General features: G+C 41.8%; 1 protein-coding gene across 5 annotated transcripts in view; it reads right to left on the bottom strand.

Moving 5' to 3' along the window:
- Positions 1 to 22,103, bottom strand: part of sptan1 (spectrin alpha, non-erythrocytic 1) — a 137,442-nt gene extending 115,339 nt beyond the window's left edge. For 3 of the 5 annotated variants that reach the window (XM_084325423.1, XM_084325424.1, XM_084325425.1), the window contains exon 1: positions 15,100 to 15,226. In XM_084325423.1, the coding sequence (XP_084181549.1) occupies positions 15,100 to 15,150 (51 nt within the window). In that variant the 5' untranslated portion in view covers positions 15,151 to 15,226. Of the gene's footprint in view, positions 1 to 15,099; positions 15,227 to 21,819; positions 21,835 to 22,012 lie in introns of those variants that run through there. The other 2 variants (XM_084325426.1, XM_084325427.1) reach the window with 2 other exon arrangements.
- Positions 22,104 to 22,974: the final 871 nt, after the last annotated feature.

The following is a 22,974-nucleotide window of genomic DNA, read 5'->3' as shown; positions in this document are numbered from 1 at the left end:
ACCAGATGGGCGGGGGATCGTTTATAATTCCGTGGGCAGCGTTAGATGATTCATCCAGAGTGGGTCATATGTTCATCAGATCAGTTAGTATAGAAGACGTTAGAAAATAACGCTGAATCTTACCGTGGCTTCCTCGCGCCGCTGGCAGATGAGCGTGGAACAGAATTTTTTCTATTATGGGATGGAGAAATGCCCGATCGATTTCCAGGTTGTATAATAGTATATACGTCCAAATCATGTTGTTTTTTCGAGTTATTTGCACCGATCGATGTTCACTGTGTCAATACGGAGTCTCTCTAACGATAGCGAGTGCCCGGACCACATATGGATGAGCACTACCGGTTCAAAGGTTAATTTCCGGCTGGCGATCTGCCGATCGGCCACCAGATGGCGCTCTTGAACCGCTAGAGAGTGAGTGGAGCTTTGCACTGTGTCTCAGGGCTCCGGAAAGGAAATATGATTTCGATGACAGATTTTTGAAATATTGACATCAAAGACGAGTTACGGCGTCTTCGGCAGAATGAGCATGGCTAGGAATGACGAGTTCCGGCGTTTTCGGCGATTAAAGTGTTAAACTGAGTGCCAAATCTCGTTGTATGCAAATATAATGACAATAAAGTACAATCTAATCCAATCTAAGTTGGCGGTTCAAGGATTCAACTATAATTCATATAATCTTTCATCAAATTGTGTGATGTGTTATGATACGGTGGTACACAATTCTGTAAACATTAACTTTCTCGCAAAAAGGGGATGTGAAATATCTGAGGGAATATAGAACTGTGCATCTTTTTTTTCTTTTCTTTTTTTGTAATTGGCCGATATCAGCCCTGGTTAACGGGCTTCTTCTTGGGAGAGACAGTTATAGTATTATATGAAATTAAGAGATAGCAAGGAATCTGTCGATACCAATACAGGGTTCAGTCCAGGGTTCATACAAGAATGCACCGGTGAGCTCAGCAACAACCCAAAGACCTTGGGAAACAACTGTGGTGGTGGATGACAGACAGGAGAGTTATTTTCCTGGTAAAGAAAACCCCATCACAACAGTTGGGACAGATCAAGAACACTCTCTCCAGGAGGTAGGCGCGGGTATGTTATACAATAGTCAAGTCAATCACCTCCTGACCTGAATCCAAGTGAGCATGCATTTCACTTGCTGAAGACACAACTGAAGGGAAAATGCCTGACGGAGCATCACAAAACATTAATAAGGCTATGCCTATGCTGCTATGACTAATGTTTTTTTTTGAACAAATGTTTTTTATTTTCCATTTTTTAACATAAAACTAGACAAACAATACAGTAACAGTAAAAATCAATGATAAATCACAGGACAATGACAGAAATAATAACAACAATAATGACAGTCCAGTAATTAAATCAAAATAAATGTAGATTAAAAGACATAAAAATAATAAATACAATACATGTGCTCTTGCTCGCTCTTTCCTTCCCCTTCCCCTGCTATGACTAATGTGTTACCAAGTTGGCTAATTTAATTGTAATCGTCTGCTTTTGTAGGTGCATTGTCTGATATAATTATAAATTATAAATTAAATATAATATAATTGTTTGCTTGATAGACGAAGGATGCAACATAATTATGTAATGTCATGTCGTTGGCTGTGAGAGCAGCCCCACTGCACCCAGGCAGCGCAGCCGAGTGAAACCTTGTTGGCTGCGTCACAGTCACGAAAGGGGCTACTTAATTAATTAATCCAATCCACTTTATTTATAGAGCACATTTAAAAACAACAAAGTTTACCAAAGTGCTGTACAAGTCCCACAACATAAGATATAAAAAAATTATAATAATCTCTCGAAGCTTCGAATTAAAATCGAAGCTCGGCCCCGAAGCTTCGATTGCCAAAAAAAGCTTCGAAGGTCAGCCCTAGTCGCAACCCAAATTGGGGTCGCGGGTAGGTGACAGTGGGGTCGCGCATTGGCAAGTAAACGTTTTCTGGCAACACATTTTGGCTAAATATGCCTCGTTTTATAAATGTGTATTGATAACATAGTGCTGTAATTACATTTTCTAATAAATATGCATGATCAAGTTCAATAATGTGTGCTTTTATTTTGATATTCCTTAATTCCATGTTGAAATTACGCGATACATTAAGTGTGGGGTCCCCAAAGAAAATCCTAAATAAAATGGGGTCACGGTATGAAAAAGTTTGAGAACCCCTGATCTAGAGAACACACACACACACACACACACACAACACACACAAACACACACACACACAGTACCCCTAGGCTTTTTGGACTGCTGGGAATGTGGACTTCCGAAGTGGGTCTATTTAAGGAGGACATTAACTGCCGTCCTCTAGAACAGGGCCAAGGAGAACAAGATTCCACAAGGGACCTCACCATTGAATTCTCAAACCATTCGCCTAGAATCACATTGAGGTGGTATGTGGTAGTCTACACACTCCCCAGACCAACAGAGGAGACATGTGGTAGTCTACACACTCCCCAGACCAACAGAGGTGGTATGTGGTAGTCTACACCCTCCCCAGACCAACAGAGGAGACATGTGGTAGTCTACACACCCTCCCCAGACCAACAGAGGTGGTATGTGGTAGTCTACACCCTCCCCAGACCAACAGAGGAGACATGTGGTAGTCTACACACCCTCCCCAGACCAACAGAGGAGGTATGTGGTAGTCTACACCCTCCCCAGACCAACAGAGGAGACATGTGGTAGTCTACACACCCTCCCCAGACCAACAGAGGAGGTATGTGGTAGTCTACACCCTCCCCAGACCAACAGAGGAGACATGTGGTAGTCTACACACCCTCCCCAGACCAACAGAGGAGGTATGTGGTAGTCTACACCCTCCCCAGACCAACAGAGGAGACATGTGGTAGTCTACACCCTCCCCAGACCAACAGAGGAGGTATGTGGTAGTCTACACCCTCCCCAGACCAACAGAGGAGACATGTGGTAGTCTACACACCCTCCCCAGACCAACAGAGGAGGTATGTGGTAGTCTACACCCTCCCCAGACCGACAGAGGAGACATGCGGTAGTCTACACCCTCCCCAGACCAACAGAGGAGGTATGTCATGTCATTCTGTTAAATTAGTAGCAATTAGAGATGTTCCGATACCATTTTTTCCTTTCCGATCCGATTCCGATACCTAAGCTTTGGGTATCGGCCGATACCGATACTTATCCGATACCAGTGCATACATAAAAAAAAAAAAAAAAAAAAAAACTATATTATATAAATTTTTTATAAATATATATATTTTTTTTTTAACAAATACTGTTTTATATATACTGTTTTTTAGTAATAACTAGAAAGTAATGGTATTTATTCAACAACAGGTGATTGTATAGATTTGTATTAGTATCATTAATCAATGAGTATGGGGCTTCAGCACTGCAGATATACCCTACTCCAATGAGCTAGCTTTCGGTTAGCTGTTCAATGCTAATAACACCAGCCACCAAGCGAACCCATGAGCTCCCCGTCAACACCGCTCTGTCGGGACGATGACATTTAAGAAAGTATCTGCTGTTAAAATGACAAATGGCATTGACACTTTAATCGATTAAGCACCCGTTTGTTTTATAATGCTTACTCAACAGACCACAGTGTTGTTGATAAATTACGTCATATGGTATCGGAGCGCAGCATTAGAGGGTACTCGCCGATACCGATACCAGCATTTTAGCCAGTATCGGCGGCTTTTCCGATACTGGTATCGGTATCGGAACAACTCTAGTAGCAATAATTGGATAATTGAGTGATGTAGTCACACTCTGGCCCTCTGATAGAGAGGAGAACATGTCTGTGGCCCTCTGGTAGAGAGGAGAACATGTCTGTGGCCCTCTGGTAGAGAGGAGAACATGTCTGTGGCCCTCTGGTAGAGAGGAGAACATGTCTGTGGCCCTCTGGTAGAGAGGAGAACATGTCTGTGGCCCTCTGGTAGAGAGAACATGTCTGTGGCCCTCTGGTAGAGAGGAGAACCCTCTCCATCATAATAATCATCCCTGATCCTGATTGCTTCTGTGCACTCTCTCTCTGTGGAGCTCAGAGCTCATCATGACTCTCTCTCTCTGTGGAGCTCAGAGCTCATCATGACTCTCTCTCTCTGTGGAGCTCAGAGCTCATCATGACTCTCTCTGTGGAGCTCAGAGCTCATCATGACTCTCTGTGGAGCTCAGAGCTCATCATGACTCTCTGTGGAGCTCAGAGCTCATCATGACTCTCTCTGTGGAGCTCAGAGCTCATCGTGACTCTGGAGCTCAGAGCTCATCATGACTCTCTCTCTGTGGAGCTCAGAGCTCATCATGACTCTGGAGCTCAGAGCTCATCGTGACTCTGGAGCTCAGAGCTCATCATGACTCTCTCTCTGTGGAGCTCAGAGCTCATCATGACTCTCTCTCTGTGGAGCTCAGAGCTCATCATGACTCTGTGGTCATCAAGGTCAACAAAACCCCAGAGACAGACGATCACTTCCGGCACAGCCAGCCCCATATTAAAGTCCCGAGGGGAGGGGGAGGGGGGGGGGGGGGGCTGGCTGGTGGGATGAAAGGGCCTTTTGTTGGAGTCACAGCTCCCCATTCAGATGAACACAGGGATAGATGGATGGACAGAGAGAGACAGCAGAGTCGGCTATTTAGGGAGGAGGGCATCCTATTCAGCAGAGCCAGAGGGGTGAGGTGCTAGGCCTCAACCCTTAACACCACTGTGTTCTCTAACAGGCCTCAACCCTTAACACCACGGTGTTCCCTAACAGGCCTCAACCCTTAACACCACTGTGTTCTCTAACAGGCCTCAACCCTTAACACCACTGTGTTCTCTAACATGCCTCAACCCTTAACACCACTGTGTTCTCTAACAGGCCTCAACCCTTAACACCACTGTGTTCTCTAACAGGCCTCAACCCTTAACACCACTGTGTTCCCTAACAGGCCTCAACCCTTAACACCACTGTGTTCTCTAACAGGCCTCAACCCTTAACACCACTGTGTTCTCTAACAGGCCTCAACCCTTAACACCACTGTGTTCTCTAACAGGCCTCAACCCTTAACACCACTGTGTTCTCTAACAGGCCTCAACCCTCAACACCACTGTGTTCTCTAACAGGCCTCAACCCTCAACACCACTGTGTTCTCTAACAGGCCTCAACCCTTAACACCACTGTGTTCTCTAACAGGCCTCAACCCTCAACACCACTGTGTTCTCTAACAGGCCTCAACCCTTAACACCACTGTGTTCTCCAACAGGCCTCAACCCTTAACACCACTGTGTTCTCTAACAGGCCTCAACCCTTAACACCACTGTGTTCTCTAACAGGCCTCAACCCTTAACACCACTGTGTTCCCTAACAGGCCTCAACCCTTAACACCACTGTGTTCCCTAACAGGCCTCAACCCTTAACACCACTGTGTCTCCAACAGGCCTCAACCCTTAACACCACGGTGTTCTCTAACAGGCCTCAACCCTTAACACCACTGTGTTCTCTAACAGGCCTCAACCCTTAACACCACTGTGTTCTCTAACAGGCCTCAACCCTTAACACCACTAGTTCTCCCGACTAGCTAGCAGGCCGTAAGCAGTGGGGTACTTCGCAGGTTGGAGAGATCAGTCTGTGCTCTGTATGAGTTGAAGTAGCTTGGTGGCGGTAGACCAGCTAGGAGTAAATTGCATTAGTCAAGACATGAGGAGGAGTCGAGTGGCTTCTTTAGTCAGGAATACATTTGAAGTGAAATCTCAAAGAACCCAAAACATAGAATTTTTTTTAGCAGTGGCGTTGCTCTCTGTGTCGATTACTCTGCCCGTAAAAAGAGAGATAGCTAGCTAGCATCCCCCTCCCCCACTCCATCCCGTAACTGCTGTTCCAATGCACTCAAGAGTTAAATCATCAGAGGGATTATCGGACCTCTGGCCCCATTATCTGCAGTCATATCATCCTGAGTGGAATAGAAAGTCAAACACAACATGCAGATAGACCGCTCTGCTAACTAAACCAAGCTGGCGCTAACCACGTCCAACAAAACATCTAAATCGCATCTAACGGCAACAGATGGCAGAACAGCAGAGAGCACATGTTACAACAACAAATAACTACAATGTGTGTACAATACAAACACAGTTTTAGAATAAAGTCTATTCCACTATGTACTCTTGTGAACATCCAAGGACAGTCAAAATTGCCTGCAATTACAGAGATGCAGAAAAATATCAAATCCAGCATATTTGACATCCTTTCATATTTTACAAGGAGGCAACCCTCTGCCTGCCAGTCAAAACATAGATGTTAAACATGAACAAGGAGGAGGGCTGCAGCGTCTTTGTAGTGTGAATCCAGTGTTTAGAAGGTGCTCTTTGGATATAGGGGAGCCAGTTGAAAAAAAAAGAAGAAGTTCCAGGCACTCTTCACTAGGGGTAACGGTACGTGTATTCGTCCCGGGAATTTACGGTACGGTACGTGCAGCCATACGAAGAATACGCCCCACAGAGCAAACACACCAGTCGCACATGCAGGCACTCGCGAGGTCCGTGCGAGAACAGTGCGCGTGGTGTCGTGGAATATATTATCATGTCATTATAGACAGCTTGACTGACCAGCTATATAATGTGCTCAGATGTGGCAGACACTACTGTCCCTTTAAATCTCTTCCTCTGCTAGCAAGATTGTTTAACATTCCAGTTAGGAACATCGCCTAGCCAAGGCTGGTTCTCCTTTGGGCAGACTTTGTTTACCTATCTGGGTGTCTAGTGGACGTCATTTCAATTGTGTATTTAATATACGTGTGAACAGTGCTCTTGGTCATTTTATGGCCAGAGGCTACTGTGTTAACATGTGTCTCCGTCTGTAAACTGTCCTTTCATTGTGGCCAGTGAAATAAAACGTTCTATTATTAATAATGACTCAGAATGATTCATGTAAACTAGGGATGCCGCGATCACGTTTTTTGCCACCGATCACCGATCGTCGTGAGCCATATCGGCCGATACCGATCCGATACCGATTGTTTTTGATTAAAAAGAAATTAAAATTTATTTTATATCATTTTTTTTTATTTTTTTTTATAAAATATATATATTATATAATTAGACTTGTACTTGTATTATCTGCGAGACATCGCCACCACGCAACAAGTCAAAATGCTCGCTATCTGCAAACAGCTCCACTGTCTGTGTGTACTCTAGTAGCCTCCAGCTCCAAAAAGGATTCTCCGGCGCTGCAGCGGGACCCTATTGGTAACGTTATTGTGCTTTGGTCATTTCACATTCAGCAAGCCCTCAGCTCGAATACGCATTAAATCAATGTTATAAGACATTGATATCAAAAGCTATCTGTAGCTACTGCTAGCCGGCTAGATGACGTTAAGACAGAACTTTAGTTCAATGGGACATTTCGTTTTGAACAGTAAACTAACGTCAGCTAACGCAAGCTAACGGAGGTATGAACATGGACTACTAGACTTTCTGGATCATTTGTTGATATCAGGAGCTATCGGTAGCTAGCCGGCTAAATACCGTTAGACAATGCCTACTAAACGTGAATAGTTGACTGGGTAATTTTTAGGGATGCTCGATAATGGCTTTTATACCGATACCGATATTCCGATATTGTCCAACTCTTAATTTCCAATACCGATATCAACCGATACCGATATATGCAGGGTTTCCCCCCCCCAAAAAACTGAATAATTTCAGGTAACTAATCATTTCACTGGATATATATAACAAATATTGTTATTGTTTTTTTTTAAACCGATACCGATATTTTCCGATATCACATTTTACTGCCGATATCGGCCGATAATATCGGTCGGCCGATAATATCGGACATCCCTAGTAATTTTGTTTAAACAGTAACGTTAGCGCAGGTCGAATGCACTACAGACTCGAGCAGAGGAGCCTCCTCTCAGTCCTGTGTTTACAAACTACACGGGCGGGCGGGGCTAGGGAGGAGGAGCAGCGGCAGTTTGCAGGTCGTGTGTGTCTGAGACAGACAGCGAGTGAGATCTCCGCTTGATCGGTTTCCGCGATCGGCGAATATGACTCATTATCGGAATTCACAGATTGCATATTTATACTGAGTATCGGCCGATAACGATCGGTGGCCGATCGATCGGGGCATCCCTAATGTAAACGGCTCATCGTTTTGTCCTTTAATATTTCCCATTACAGAGGCCGGGCACACCGAGTACAACTTCAGAGGAAGGCACAATTACATTGGAACAGCTGCAGGGTCATTACAGTTTTACAGTTTTCTTGTTCGCCCAATAATGTTAACCAAATGAAACCAATGGAAAGAAACACACCAACATTCCCCTCCCCGCGGGACTCGAGTAGGGTAAATCTGCAGTGCCGCAGCCCCACACATTGCCGGACTCACAGGCACAGCTGATCAAATAAAAAAAAGAAACATATTTTTCCTATAGAAAATTATTCTATTTAATAATAATTATAATAATTATCATAAATATAATATATAAATTAAAAATAATAATAATAAATATTATATTAATAATAATTTTTAAAAAAAGATCCTGTTGTACCGAACTCGTACCGAACCGTGACCCAAATACCGAGGTACGTACCGAACCGTGGCTTCTGTGTACCGTTACACCCCTACTCTTCATATATAACAATTAGTGGTGGGACTCGATTAAAAATGTTAATCGAATTAATTTGAGATTTTATAGTCAATTAATCACATTTTAATTGCTTATCAATATTTGATTTGATTCAATTCAAATGGATTTTGGTATACGAGTGAATCAATGAATATACATTATACATACGTTTAAGCAGCAAAATCCTGTATTAGCTACTACACAGACCAACAGATCAATGCCATTTTTAACAAAGTGCAGCAATTTTAGGAATAATATAATATATATATATATAGAGCAAAGGACCTTTTGTAAACTCAAGCACTTTTGAGGTAAAAAGTAAAACGCAGTACTTTCAAGTACATTCCAGAACAGTTGACCATTGATCTCAATTTCTCTTATTTTGGTGATCTGGGTTGCGTGATGATAGCCGAACATTTTCCCAGACTGCATCCCAATCTAAATCTACTTCCAGGTTTGGGATATCCTTCCTCCAAACCGAGTCTAGAGGAAGGACCTCATCTTAAATAGCAAACAGCATTGCTTGTTGTAATTAACAAAGAGAGGCAGAGTTGATTTTGCACAACAAAAAATAAATTATAATAATAAAAATCTTAATTTTTTTATTTTTTATAATCGAATTTTATTTTCATATTCGAATCCCATGCCCATCGAACAAAGCTTCGAAGCTTCGAAGTATTTAAGACAGCCCTACACATTTCACAACCGTGTGAGATCCTATCGCCTCACCGTTAAGTCAGCAGGTCTGTGAGGAGCCTGGTTATAAAAAGGGGAATGCCACCCATTTTAGGAATTCCTGTGTCCAAGAACAGTTCAGTTTGTATTTGTGAGCACATGCCACTCTCTCCTAAAGCATTGGTAGAAGGTCTGAACCATAATCAAAACTAATTTGGGTGTAATGAGCTAAACACAAACATTTGATGACCTCATAAGACAGAGTGCCATTTATTGTGGTGCGCATTCAATACCGACTGAACTGTACTGGGGCACAGGAATTCTTAAAATGTGTAGTTAGGGATGGGTACCGAATCCGGTACTTTTAAGGGTACCGACCGAATCACTACCGATTCACGCGAGATCCACCGGTGCCACATATCGGTACTGTAAAAATGTTTAATCAAAATCCGATGACGTCAACGTTTAGTTTACTACGAAACGAAACCTATGAAGTGTGCCGCACGTTCATGTCAACGTTCACGCGCACAATACATGCTTATCGCTTACCTAGGATTTTACTTTATTCAACAACAAAGCAGTCGGGGCAATGGCAAGCCGAAAACGGTCACAAGTGTGGTTACACTTTACAAAGCTAGATGCAGACAACACTCACTGCAATATTATATATATATATATAACAAATTGTTCTAAATAAATAATAATGATAAATCATTTGAAGTTTGGAATTATAATTTTTTTTTACAACTGGTAGATTTACTAGACAGGATTAGATAGATTACATTTTTAGTTACTAAAGTACCAAAAAGGGTACCGTTGTGTACCGGTACCGGTTCAAATGTGAACGGTACCCAACCCTATGTGTAGTATTCCCCTTTAACAGGGCAGCTTGTATGCTACAATCTAAACAGGACTGTGGAGCTATTTGGATTTAAATGGATACTTAAAAACAGCATTTAGAATTTGGCCTCTTCATTGAATTCATTCAAACCTTTACTTATTCTCGAAAAGACAATCGAGGTCACCCTCATTTTCAATGTCGTTCGAGACTTTAGACATTTCAATGCATACAATTTTTACAATATAATAATAAATATTAATAACCATCTATCTACTGTGTATATAGCACTTTTCTTTTCACATGTGGGCCGCAGTCCAGAGTGCACCACAGCAATTAGTATAAAATGAACATAAGGCATAAAATCAGCACACAATTGACAATAAAAAACAATGCATAAATTGCAGACATAATAAGAATAGGTATAAAAGTGGTGCAATGTAAACGTGCAGACATAATGGGTATAAAATAAGTACAATAGTAGAATATAATTGAGGGGAGTCCTAATGAGCTGCTAGCACTCCAGTCATGTGACACCTCTAAATAAACACGGCACCAGTCACGTGACATCTCTAAATAAACACGGCACCAGTCACGTGACACCTCTAAACACGGTGCATCTGCTGCTGCTGATAGCGCCTCTTCTGACCAACGTGTAACTGTAGATAATAAAACACTGCTATCCTTCTGCCTCCATCTCACTAACGCCTCCATCTTCTCCTTCAACACACGCGCCCTAAATTCTCTCTCCCTCCTTCTCTCTCTCTCCCTCCTCCTCCCCTTCGCTCTCCCTCCCTCCTCCTCCCCTTCTCTCTCCCTCCCTCCTCCTCCCCTTCGCTCTCCCTCTCCCCTTCCCTCTGAGTTCTTGTGACTCCAGCCCAACCGCTATTACCGATTTACTGTATTATAAAACGCCTATCCAGCCTAACCGGTATTACCGTATTATAAAACGCCTATCCAGCCTAACCGGTATTACCGTATTATAAAACGCCTATCCAGCCTAACCGGTATTACCGTATTATAAAACACTTATCCAGGCTAACCGTTATCACGGTATTATAAAACGCCATACCCAATGATGCCTAATGTTTTCCACAGTAATAATGAAGAATATGAAAAGGCATACGAGGAACTATGGGTTTCAACTAGGAGGTGAACTGGCCGTCCGACCTTCTCCCACCACTCGTAATCAGCGGTGTATTTATAGAGGCCCTTGTGAGGGGCCTGTGGCTGCTGGGAGAGGCTTCCAGGAGAACCAGTGTGGGTGGATGGAGGGATGATCAATCTGCTGCATTACCATTACTGCTCACAGCTAGGCCTGCACTGGCTTCCTGAAGTCAACAACACCGTTAGGTTGGAGAAAATCTAAAATAATTTCTAGGGCGAGGCGACCGACTGACTGCTACCCTGGAAATTAATGTCACTATTTAGTTATAATTGGAGCACAATGTTTCCGAATGTAGCAAGATGACTCATTTTGAGTTGAAATTAAACCCAATTAATTCTATTTGTACAGCTCAAGGTGAATATGATTGGATGAAATTACCTAGTGAAGTCAAGGTATCAATCTCCAGAGGCAATGCATCAACTTGGGCGTGATTCAGTGAGATTGTATAATCTCAATAGACTTGAAATTTTTTCAGAATACAATCTGATCTGATCCTAATGATTTAAGAGCAACAGCACTGACCTCATGAAGGGAGTCAGTTTGGCTTGAATTTGACCGTGACATGTGAAGATAGGCCCAGCCCCATCTAGGCCTGTGTCCAGTACTTAATAGAATGTACAGGCCCCCGCCCTGTCTGTCCTACTCCCAAGGTCCATGGAGAGAAAAGAAAATAGATGAGGTCACGCAGTTGCCACGGTAACCCATCTGTTATTGAGAGAGGGGTCATGCTGACGCCATACTGGGAGGACGCAGGCTAAAAAGGAAGTGACAGGAAATGGGCGAGTCCCTCTGGACAGAGTCTGCTCCTCTGAGAGAGAGAGAGAGAGAGAGAGAGAGAGAGAGAGAGAGAGAGAGAGAGAGACAGAGAGAGACAGAGAGAGACAGAGAGAGACAGAGAGAGACAGAGAGAGACAGACAGAGACAGAGACAGAGACAGAGACAGAGACAGAGAGAGAGAGAGAGAGAGAGAGAGAGAGAGAGAGAGAGAGAGCAACAACGATCCCTTTTCCTGGGATTCAACGTCACACCCCCCATGCAGCTCATTCCTGCATTCCTCTTGGGTTCACAAGGCCATCCTAGTTAGTACACAAGGATCTCTGAAAGCAGCCACGCCTACATAAAGAATGTTCATACAACAGATTATGGGTGTAATGGTACTAGTCCATCGATGCAAATTGCTAAATTGTTCATTCTTTATGCGTTCCAATTAAGCAAAATTGGTATGGTTATTTTTAAATACTAATTTAATTTCAAAGTTGTAAAGAATGTACATTAACCCTTTCACTGCCACACGACAGCCGGTTAACCCTTTACTATCACACAACCGACGGCGATGCTCCATCATTAGCATCATTAGCTCCGCGGATGCTAATGATGGGCTAACCTTCTGTATTGTCACAGTGAAAGGGTTAACCGGCTGTCGTGTGGCAGTGAAAGGGTTAAACATCATGCTAATAGCAGTAGCCACCACTAGCCAGACGTGAGGTTAAACATCATGCTAATAGCAGTAGCCACCACTAGCCAGACGTGAGGTTAAACATCATGCTAATAGCAGTAGCCACTAGCCAGACGTGAGGTTAAACATCATGCTAATAGCAGTAGCCACTAGCCAGACGTGAGGTTAAACATCATGCTAATAGCAGTAGCCACTAGCCAGACGTGAGGTTAATTAAACATCATGCTAATAGCAGTAGCCACTAGCCAGACGTGAGGTTAAACATCATGCTAATAGCAGTAGCCACTAGCCAGACGTGAGGTTAAACATCATGCTAATAGCAGTAGCCACTAGCCAGACGTGAGGTTAAACATCATGCTAATAGCAGTAGCCACTAGCCAGACGTGAGGTTAAACATCATGCTAATAGCAGTAGCCACCACTAGCCAGACGTAAGGTTAAACATCATGCTAATAGCAGTAGCCACTAGCCAGACGTGAGGTTAAACATCATGCTAATAGCAGTAGCCACTAGCCAGACGTGAGGTTAAACATCATGCTAATAGCAGTAGCTAGCCACTAGCCAGACGTGAGGTTAAACATCATGCTAATAGCAGTAGCCACTAGCCAGACGTGAGGTTAATTAAACATAATGCTAATAGCAGTAGCCACTAGCCAGACGTGAGGTTAATTAAACATCATGCTAATAGCAGTAGCCACTAGCCAGACGTGAGGTTAATTAAACATCATGCTAATAGCAGTAGCCACTAGCCAGACGTGAGGTTAATTAAACATCATGCTAATAGCAGTAGCCACTAGCCAGACGTGAGGTTAAACATCATGCTAATAGCAGTAGCCACTAGCCAGACGTGAGGTTAAACATCATGCTAATAGCAGTAGCCACTAGCCAGACGTGAGGTTAAACATCATGCTAATAGCAGTAGCCACTAGCCAGACGTGAGGTTAATTAAACATCATGCTAATAGCAGTAGCCACTAGCCAGACGTGAGGTTAATTAAACATCATGCTAATAGCAGTAGCCACTAGCCAGACGTGAGGTTAATTAAACATCATGCTAATAGCAGTAGCCACTAGCCAGACGTGAGGTTAATTAAACATCATGCTAATAGCAGTAGCCACTAGCCAGACGTGAGGTTAATTAAACATCATGCTAATAGCAGTAGCCACTAGCCAGACGTGAGGTTAAACATCATGCTAATAGCAGTAGCCACTAGCCAGACGTGAGGTTAAACATCATGCTAATAGCAGTAGCCACTAGCCAGACGTGAGGTTAAACATCATGCTAATAGCAGTAGCCACTAGCCAGACGTGAGGTTAATTAAACATCATGCTAATAGCAGTAGCCACTAGCCAGACGTGAGGTTAATTAAACATCATGCTAATAGCAGTAGCCACTAGCCAGACGTGAGGTTAATTAAACATCATGCTAATAGCAGTAGCCACTAGCCACACTGAGGTTAAACGTCATAATAGCAAACGTCATAATAGCAAACGTCATAATAGCAAACGTCATAATAGCAATAGCCATAGAAGACACTTAAACAGAGAGAAAATAAGTTTTATGGTTTTAAAGTTTACCGTTTTAAAGTTCCATTGAACATAAAGCTTCTTCACATTTTCAATTCTGTATTGAGATTGTTACACCCCCTGGCTACAACCTATTAAAAAATAAATATGGGATAAACTCTGATTCTGATTTAGGAAACTTCCACAATCAATAACACAAGTTGGCTGCTTCCCAAGATTTATAGTAGTTAGTTAATGGTTCCACAATCTCATACAGACAGCAACATAGCTAAATTAGTGATCTGTAGTAATCTCCCCGACCACCAACAACAACAACAACAACAGTCCAATGATGTGTCGTAAACCCTTTGGAAACACCACACCACATACACCAAAAATCAATCCACTCATGCAACCTATTTTCCAGAGTACGCCAGAAGAGTAGGTTCGACTAATCAATCATTTAATCTAGTTCAGTTAAGACGGAGCTTCTCTCTCAATGCACAGAATAACATCACACAAACACGGCAGACGCATGCAGGAAAAACAGAATAAAGTCTTAAATCGTCGGTCGGGTTCGTCTTAACTCAAGTCTAACCTATGTCGACTGGAACCCTGTCGTTATACAGAAAACACACAAGCACAAAACAAACGCATGCACGATTCAAAACACTAGCGACCTACAACATTCACTTGCTATCAGGTAGCCTGACAAATGAGGAGATTGACACCCGTGGCCAAACGTTTTATGAAACTCGAATGATTCTAAATTCCCCAGAGCAATATATGCCACACATGAGCCTCTACCTAGTCATTACAATGCTCACGGTGAGGAGGACCATACCTGAGGAGAAGAGATCAAAGCCTGTCTGTCTGGCATCACGTTAGACGCCATCGCAGCCGAGTGAGTGTAAGAGGCTCTGCAGTAGATGATGCGGGGTACTGCAGTGGCTGGAGGAGAGGAGAGCAAGCCAACCCAGCCCAATGCAGAGTGCTCTCAGTGGCTGGAGGAGAGGAGAGCAAGCCAACCCAGCCCAATGCAGTGTGCTCTCTCTCGCTCTCTCTCTTTTACTTACCTCCCCCTGCCTGCCCCCCCCCCTCCCCCTAGCCATATTATTATTATTATTCAGCAAAACAACAGTGCTGTGTCGTTTCATTCTCCAACAGTCTTCTCAAGTGTAATTCCACATTTAAAAAGGTGTATTTGAAACATACAGACAGGAAATGGGCTCTTTGATTACCAGACAGATGACACACACACACGCAGAGAGAAAGTCACACCATAGTTAAGACAAACATGATGGTTACCTTGAGTGTGGGTTTAGTAAATGTGGACATGCTGCTCACTACAAGACACAATGTTGATCATGAAATCAGAGAGAATCAAGGGAAATTAACAAGGATGTTGTGTTGTTAAAATATATATTTGTTTTCAGCTGACGGGCCTTCAGGACTGTGAGGTGTTAGAGAGAAAAGAAACTCCATACTGGTGCAAGACGGCCTATTGGCTTTGCATCAGCAGCAGTCTAATGAAACAACACAGTCACTGTGACTTTGCAGGGAGACTCTACGGGCCCCGCGGCACTCAAGCCTCAGCTGATCCCACTGTTCCGACGCCATGGGAGAGACACTCCTTGGATTGCAGGGTCCAACAAGTTCAAAGGGCATCTTGTGAAAGACTTAGACTATATGACTCCATATAACACTCTCTGGACTGGTGATGTCACTGTCACTTTAAATCTCATGACAGAAATGACTTGAGTAACACATTCCATGTTCTGATTTGATTACCAGACAGACGAGCACAGCATGCAGCGATGACACAAAGGCCTAGCTGGTCATTAGAAGCTGGACAACAGACAAACCCAGCAGCCTTCAAGCTACAGTACTGTCTGTGAGGGGAACGCAATGACATGAACCCAATTTTTTTTTTGCATTATTAAAGCTACTTTATGGAATGAGGTTGAATTCCCTTTAGTCATTTCAATACAGGCTCCAGTCTTCCACACTGATCACTGGTTTAACTGGTTAGGACAATGACTAAATGCAAAGCAAAAATGGATAATATAATTTTTGCAGTAAAACAGCTGTGTGTGTGCGTGTGTTAGGAAGCCACACCCTATCCAGTCACCCCTCAAGGGACACTAATGTTACAGTTACACGCAGGACAATATGACATTCAAAATGTTTAGTTCCTTTTAGAGCAGACAGGTTATGGAGAACAAGTGTCTATATTAGATGTGTAAACCATTTTTATCACAGGTCTCTTTTTAGAATATACAGGGTACAACAGGCTAACATAAGTACCGGGTACAACAGGCTAACATAAGTACCGGGTACAACAGGCTAACATAAGTACCTGGTACAATAGGCTAACATAAGTACAACAGGCTAACATAAGTACCAGGTATAATAGGCTAACATAAGTACAACACGCTAACATAAGTACCAGGTACAACAGAGGCTAACATAAGTACCGGGTACAATAAGCTAACATAAGTACAATAAGCTAACATACGTACCAGGTACAATAAGCTAACATAAGTACAACAGGCTAACATAAGTACGGGTACAATAAGCTAACATAAGTACAACAGGCTAACATAAGTACGGGTACAATAAGCTAACATAAGTACCGGGTACAATAAGCTAACATACGTACCAGGTACAATAAGCTAACATAAGTACAACAGGCTAACATAAGTACGGGTACAATAAGCTAACATAAGTACCGGGTACAATAAGCTAACATAAGTACCGGGTACAATAAGCTAACATAAGTACAACAGGCTAACATACGTACCAGGTACAATAAACTAACATAAGTACCGGGTACAATAAGCTAACATAAGTACCTGGCTGGTACAATAAGCTAACATAAGTACAATAGGCTAACATAAGTACCGGGTACAATAAGCTAACATAAGTACCGGGAACAACAGGCTAACATAAGTACCTGGTACAATAAGCTAACATAAGTACCGGGTACAATAGGCTAACATAAGTACAATAGGCTAACATAAGTACCGGGTACAATAAGCTAACATAAGTACCTGGTACAATAGGCTAACATAAGTACCGGGTACAATAAGCTAACATAAGTACCTGGTAAAACAGGCTAACATAAGTACAATAGGCTAACATAAGTACCGGGTACAATAAGCTAACATAAGTACCGGGTACAATAAGCTAACATAAGTACCAGGTACAATAAACTAACATAAGTACCGGGTACAATAGGCTAACATAAGTACAATAGGCTAACATAAGTACCGGGTACAATAAGCTAACATAAGTACAATAGGCTAACATAAGTACCGGGTACAATAAGCTAACATAAGTACCGGGTACAATAGGCTAACATAAGTACAATAGGCTAACATAAGTACCGGGTACAATAGGCTAACATAAGTACCGGGTACAATAAGCTAACATAAGTACCGGGTACAATAAGCTAACATAAGTACCGGGTACAACAGGCTAACATACGTACCAGGTACAATAGGCTAACATAAGTACAATAAGCTAACATAAGTACCTGGTACAATAGGCTAACATAAGTACCTGGTAGAATAGGCTAACATAAGTACAATAGGCTAACATAAGTACCGGGTACAATAGGCTAACATAAGTACAATAGGCTAACATAAGTACCTGGTACAATAGGCTAACATAAGTACCTGGTACAATAGGCTAACATAAGTACAATAGGCTAACATAAGTACCGGGTACAATAAGCTAACATAAGTACCGGGTACAATAGGCTAACATGAGTACAATAGGCTAACATAAGTACCGGGTACAATAGGCTAACATAAGTACCGGGTACAATAGGCTAACATAAGTACCGGGTACAATAGGCTAACATAAGTACAATAGGCTAACATAAGTACCGGGTACAATCGGCTAACATAAGTACAATAGGCTAACATAAGTACAATAGGCTAACATAAGTACCGGGTACAATAAGCTAACATAAGTACCAGGTACAACAGGCTAACATAAGTACCAGGTACAATAGGCTAACATAAGTACCGGGTACAATAAGCTAACATAAGTACAACAGGCTAACATAGGTACCAGGTACAATAAGCTAACATAAGTACCTGGTACAATAGGCTAACATAAGTACCGGGTACAATAAGCTAACATAAGTACCGGGTACAACAGGCTAACATAAGTACCTGGTACAATAGGCTAACATAAGTACAATAGGCTAACATAAGTACCGGGTACAATAAGCTAACATAAGTACCGGGTATAATAGGCTAACATAAGTACAATAGGCTAACATAAGTACCGGGTACAATAGGCTAACATAAGTACAATAGGCTAACATAAGTACCGGGTACAATAAGCTAACATAAGTACCGGGTACAATAGGCTAACATAAGTACCGGGTACAATAGGCTAACATAAGTACAATCGGCTAACATAAGTACCGGGTACAATAGGCTAACATAAGTACAATAGGCTAACATAAGTACCTGGTACAATAAGCCAACATAAGTACCGGGTACAATAGGCTAACATAAGTACCTGGTACAATAGGCTAACATAAGTACCGGGTACAATAAGCTAACATAAGTACCTGGTAGGGATGGGCCGTGAGTAATCGATGAATCGTAGCTATGAGAAAAATCGATCTTAACACTTTGATTGCCCAAGGTTAAATTCATGATATACCATCCCTTGCCAGCTCTATTTAACATGGAGAAGTTCCCCTTCTTTGCAGGGCTATAACTTTTTAAATTATATTGCTAGATTGCCATTATTAGGGCCCATTCAATGTCCTATATGTATTGTTCATGGTGTAGCAACGTTAAACTTTTTCATTCACATATTCATACTAAAATATGGTCTAAAGTATAAGTATGTTTTCATCTCTTTCTGCAGGTTTCTCCAGAACGTGATTTATAGCCCCAAATGCATTATATTGATGATCAAATACAGTTTGGTAGGAATCTGTGCGAGATCAAAAATTTCAACTGGACGTACTTCTAGAATTTACTACACGTCATCTGATGTTGACCGGATGGGCGAGGGGGCGTTTATAATTCCGTGGGCAACGTTATACCATTCATCTAATGTGGGTCATATGTTCATCATAGCAGTTTATATCGAACACAGTAATACTACACGCTAAAACTCACCCCAGTCTCCTCGGGCCGTTGGGCAATCAGCGTGGAGTAGACAGTTTTCGATTATGGGATGTTGAAATGCCCGATCTATTTCCAGGTTGTATAATAGTATATACGTCCAAATCATGTTGTTTTTTCGAGTTATTTCCACCGATCGATGTTCACTGTGTGAAGACAGAGTCTCTCTAACATTAGCGAGTGCCCGGACCCCATATGGAGTGAGTCCTGCCGGTTCAAAGGTTGATATCCGGTTTCGATCTGACAATCGGCCACCAGATGGCGCTCTTGAACCGCTAGAGGGTTGAGAGGAGATCAGCACTGTGTGGCAAGGCTCCGGAACGGAAAAATGATTTCGATCACAGATTTTTGAAATATTGATACGAGTTCCGGCGTCCTCTGCAACTTGAGCATGGCGGGGAATGACGAGTTCCGGCGTTTTCGGCAGTTAAAGTGTTAAATTATTAATAATTTTTTTTTACATCATTTTGTTTCACATGTATGTGTAAGATTATAACCGTTTGTTGGTTTCCTTAAACATATACGTGAATGAACAAAATTAAGTAGCTGGTACAATAGGCCAACATAAGCTTGTGTTATGCACGCTGTGACCTACAACCTCAAAGGCCTAAGGAAAGATAGGGAATGGACTGAAAACTGGGCCTAGAGGAAGAACTGGACTGAAAACTGGGCCCAGGGGGAAACCCCAAGTAATCCAGTTTAGTAAACATTTAACATAAATCATCCAGACTAATGTGGAGATGACTGCTTTTGCTTGCCGTCTAAGACCCCTCTTAGAAAGTGAGGCGAGCCATTTGGCATGTCAACTATTTAACACCACCCATATAGTTGGGACAAACAATGGTGTAAGTGAGACAGCATGTTTACCTGGTATATTTATTGGTAAAGGATTTGCACTACAACCCGTACACCTTACTGTAAATTGTACCTAAATTGTACCTCATCCCATTTCTGCTTTGCACTATATAGTATTGTATATTAGTACATTGCATAGTATATTGTATGGTAACTCAGTTACTTCTATTCTGCATCGAACATTGTACATACGTCTATACTGAACACTGCGACTTCTATTTTAGTATTTTTACATGCTATACTATTTTATTTTATTTCATACGTATCTTGTCTAGCACAGTCTCTTGAGCGTAACAGTAAGAAGCATTTTGTATAAAAGTATTCTGTACTTCTGTATGACAACTATTAAAGAAACTTGAAACCCATGTGTGGCAATCTGTCCATTTGAAACCATGCATTGTTTGGTCAGTTTTCTTGTGAAGGGCACTTATTTAGTCCAACTAACATAATTTGCTAGGGGCCTTTCAACGCATTTTGGGAGAAAGCCTAGAGAGAGGGCGGTTGCGAGAGAGAGAGAGAATGTCTCATACATAAAATATGTAGTGGACACTAGAAATTGTAGTAAGATTACTAACGGTTTGAAATGATCACAATCATAGAGATTAGAGATGATCCGCTTTTACAGATCCAAAGAGCACAACAGGTTTTCAGACATATGGAGCCCATTCATTGACCATCTGAAGGACAAATAACTGCATTCTGCAGAGACTCACCCGTGTATATCTCGTGTTTTACCTGTACTCTTGTATCACCTGGCTATACAACACACTGTGTAATGCTTTGAGTTAAGTCACACTGTTATTTTATTTTCCTGTCTGGCAGTCTTTTTAGTTTTGTTATGTCTCCTCCCTTTTTGTACGTCTGTTCTTGTTTACAGTAAGCTGAAAATAAAGTATTAAAAATATATATATATATTACTAGGTTAATGAAATGTCACCAAGGCAAGAGACAATGCATTATACATGATGCAGTAACCAGACGACTGACAGCTGGAGACATCTGTTCAGTGGAATTTCAGACGCGCCGCCGGGCGGGTCTCCTTCACACTATCAGTAGAATATACACAACTAACGTTATATTATCTTCACTAAGCCAACAGCACATCACCATTCATATAATAATAAACATCTAACGTTATGATGAGTTTACAAACAAAACAAACCTAATAACACATCACATCATCATTATTATTATTATGGCTAAACTAACCCAACATTATTACACTACCACACCAACACGTAACGGTATATGTTCACTAAACTAACCTAGCATTACATTATAATAAACTAACGTAACGTTACATTAAATAAACAACAATTAGATAGTTAGTTAGATGTTATAAGTTAGAGAGACGAGCCCCTCCAGCTGCTGGTTCAGCAGCTAGCTGCAGATGCTAACGTTAGCTGGCTAGCTAGGTTAAACTAGCAACTGGAGGGGCTAGTTTCTCTGCTCTACCCATATATATATAATATCTAACTAACTACCTGCTGGTGTCACTTATATAATGTTTATGTTTATATAACGCAGCTAATGTTCGCATTAAAACGCACCACTGGCCGCCGTTAGCCCGTCCGTTAGCTCCCCGCTAGCTCGCAGCAGCTAACATGCTAACACAATACAGTCGCATCTGAGATAGCAGCAGCAGCGAGTTATATTAATACAACCCAATGTTGTTGTCCTAATAGAACATTACTGTACTAGGAACACCGTGTCGTTATTAAACACCAGTAGATGTGTCGTTACCTCGGTCTGTAACAGTAGAACAGGGTGCGGCGCTTCGCGGCAGGTTGATGGTTCAGATCTGCTTTCAGCCCAAACGCTGCTTGCTTTTCCTTTTTTCTCCCGACGACAGTGACGTCATCACTGCAGCATTTACACACAGGGGCCAAAGCAACAACACAAGAATTGATTGATTGATTGATTGAAAAGTGTATTAACAGATTGCAGAACGGGTACAGTACAGTACGGCTCAATACATACAATTGTTAAGGGGATGCAGACCAGAGAAAGACTTTCGTCTTGTTTACATCAGAAAACATAGCATATAGGCCTATATATATATATATATATATATATATATATATTTTTTTTAAACAAACAAAACATCGGATGTTTTTCAATATGTGGTACAGTACTGCAATACAGTACTGTATTTGCAAATCTGGTATGTCATAAATGTATAGATGTAGCAGTACTGTATGTCGTTATGATGAATTGAAAATGGGGGACCCTGATGTAAACAAGACGAAAGTCTTTCTCTGGTCTGCATCCCCTTAACAATTGTGTGTATTGAGCCGTACTGTATTGTACCCATTCTGCAATCTGTTAAATAAAGCTTTCAATCAATCAATCAATCAATCAATCAATCAATCAATCAATCACTCACGTTGTTTATCATTACAACCATGGACTTTACAAATATTTACCAAACTATGTTTTTGCTATCTTCCTGCTGTGGACCACAGTGACCACTAGAAAGCTGTGCTCAGTAGAATGAATTAATGAAAACTTTATTTAACAGATTGCAGAATGGGTACAATACAGTACGGCTCAATACACACAATTGTTAAGGTGATGCAGACCAGAGAAAGACTTTCGTCTTGTTTACATCAGGGTCCCCCATTTTCAATTCATAGTGACATTTATGACATACACAACATACATGACATCATGACATTTATGGCATATGGGCATATGGGGGACCC

The sequence above is a fragment of the Notolepis coatsorum genome (assembly GCF_963971535.1).
Source record: "Notolepis coatsorum genome assembly, chromosome: 11".
Taxonomy (NCBI): Eukaryota; Metazoa; Chordata; class Actinopteri; order Aulopiformes; family Paralepididae; genus Notolepis; species Notolepis coatsorum.
The sequence above is the reverse complement of the archived record's forward strand: the minus strand, read 5'-3'. Positions and strand labels throughout refer to the sequence as shown.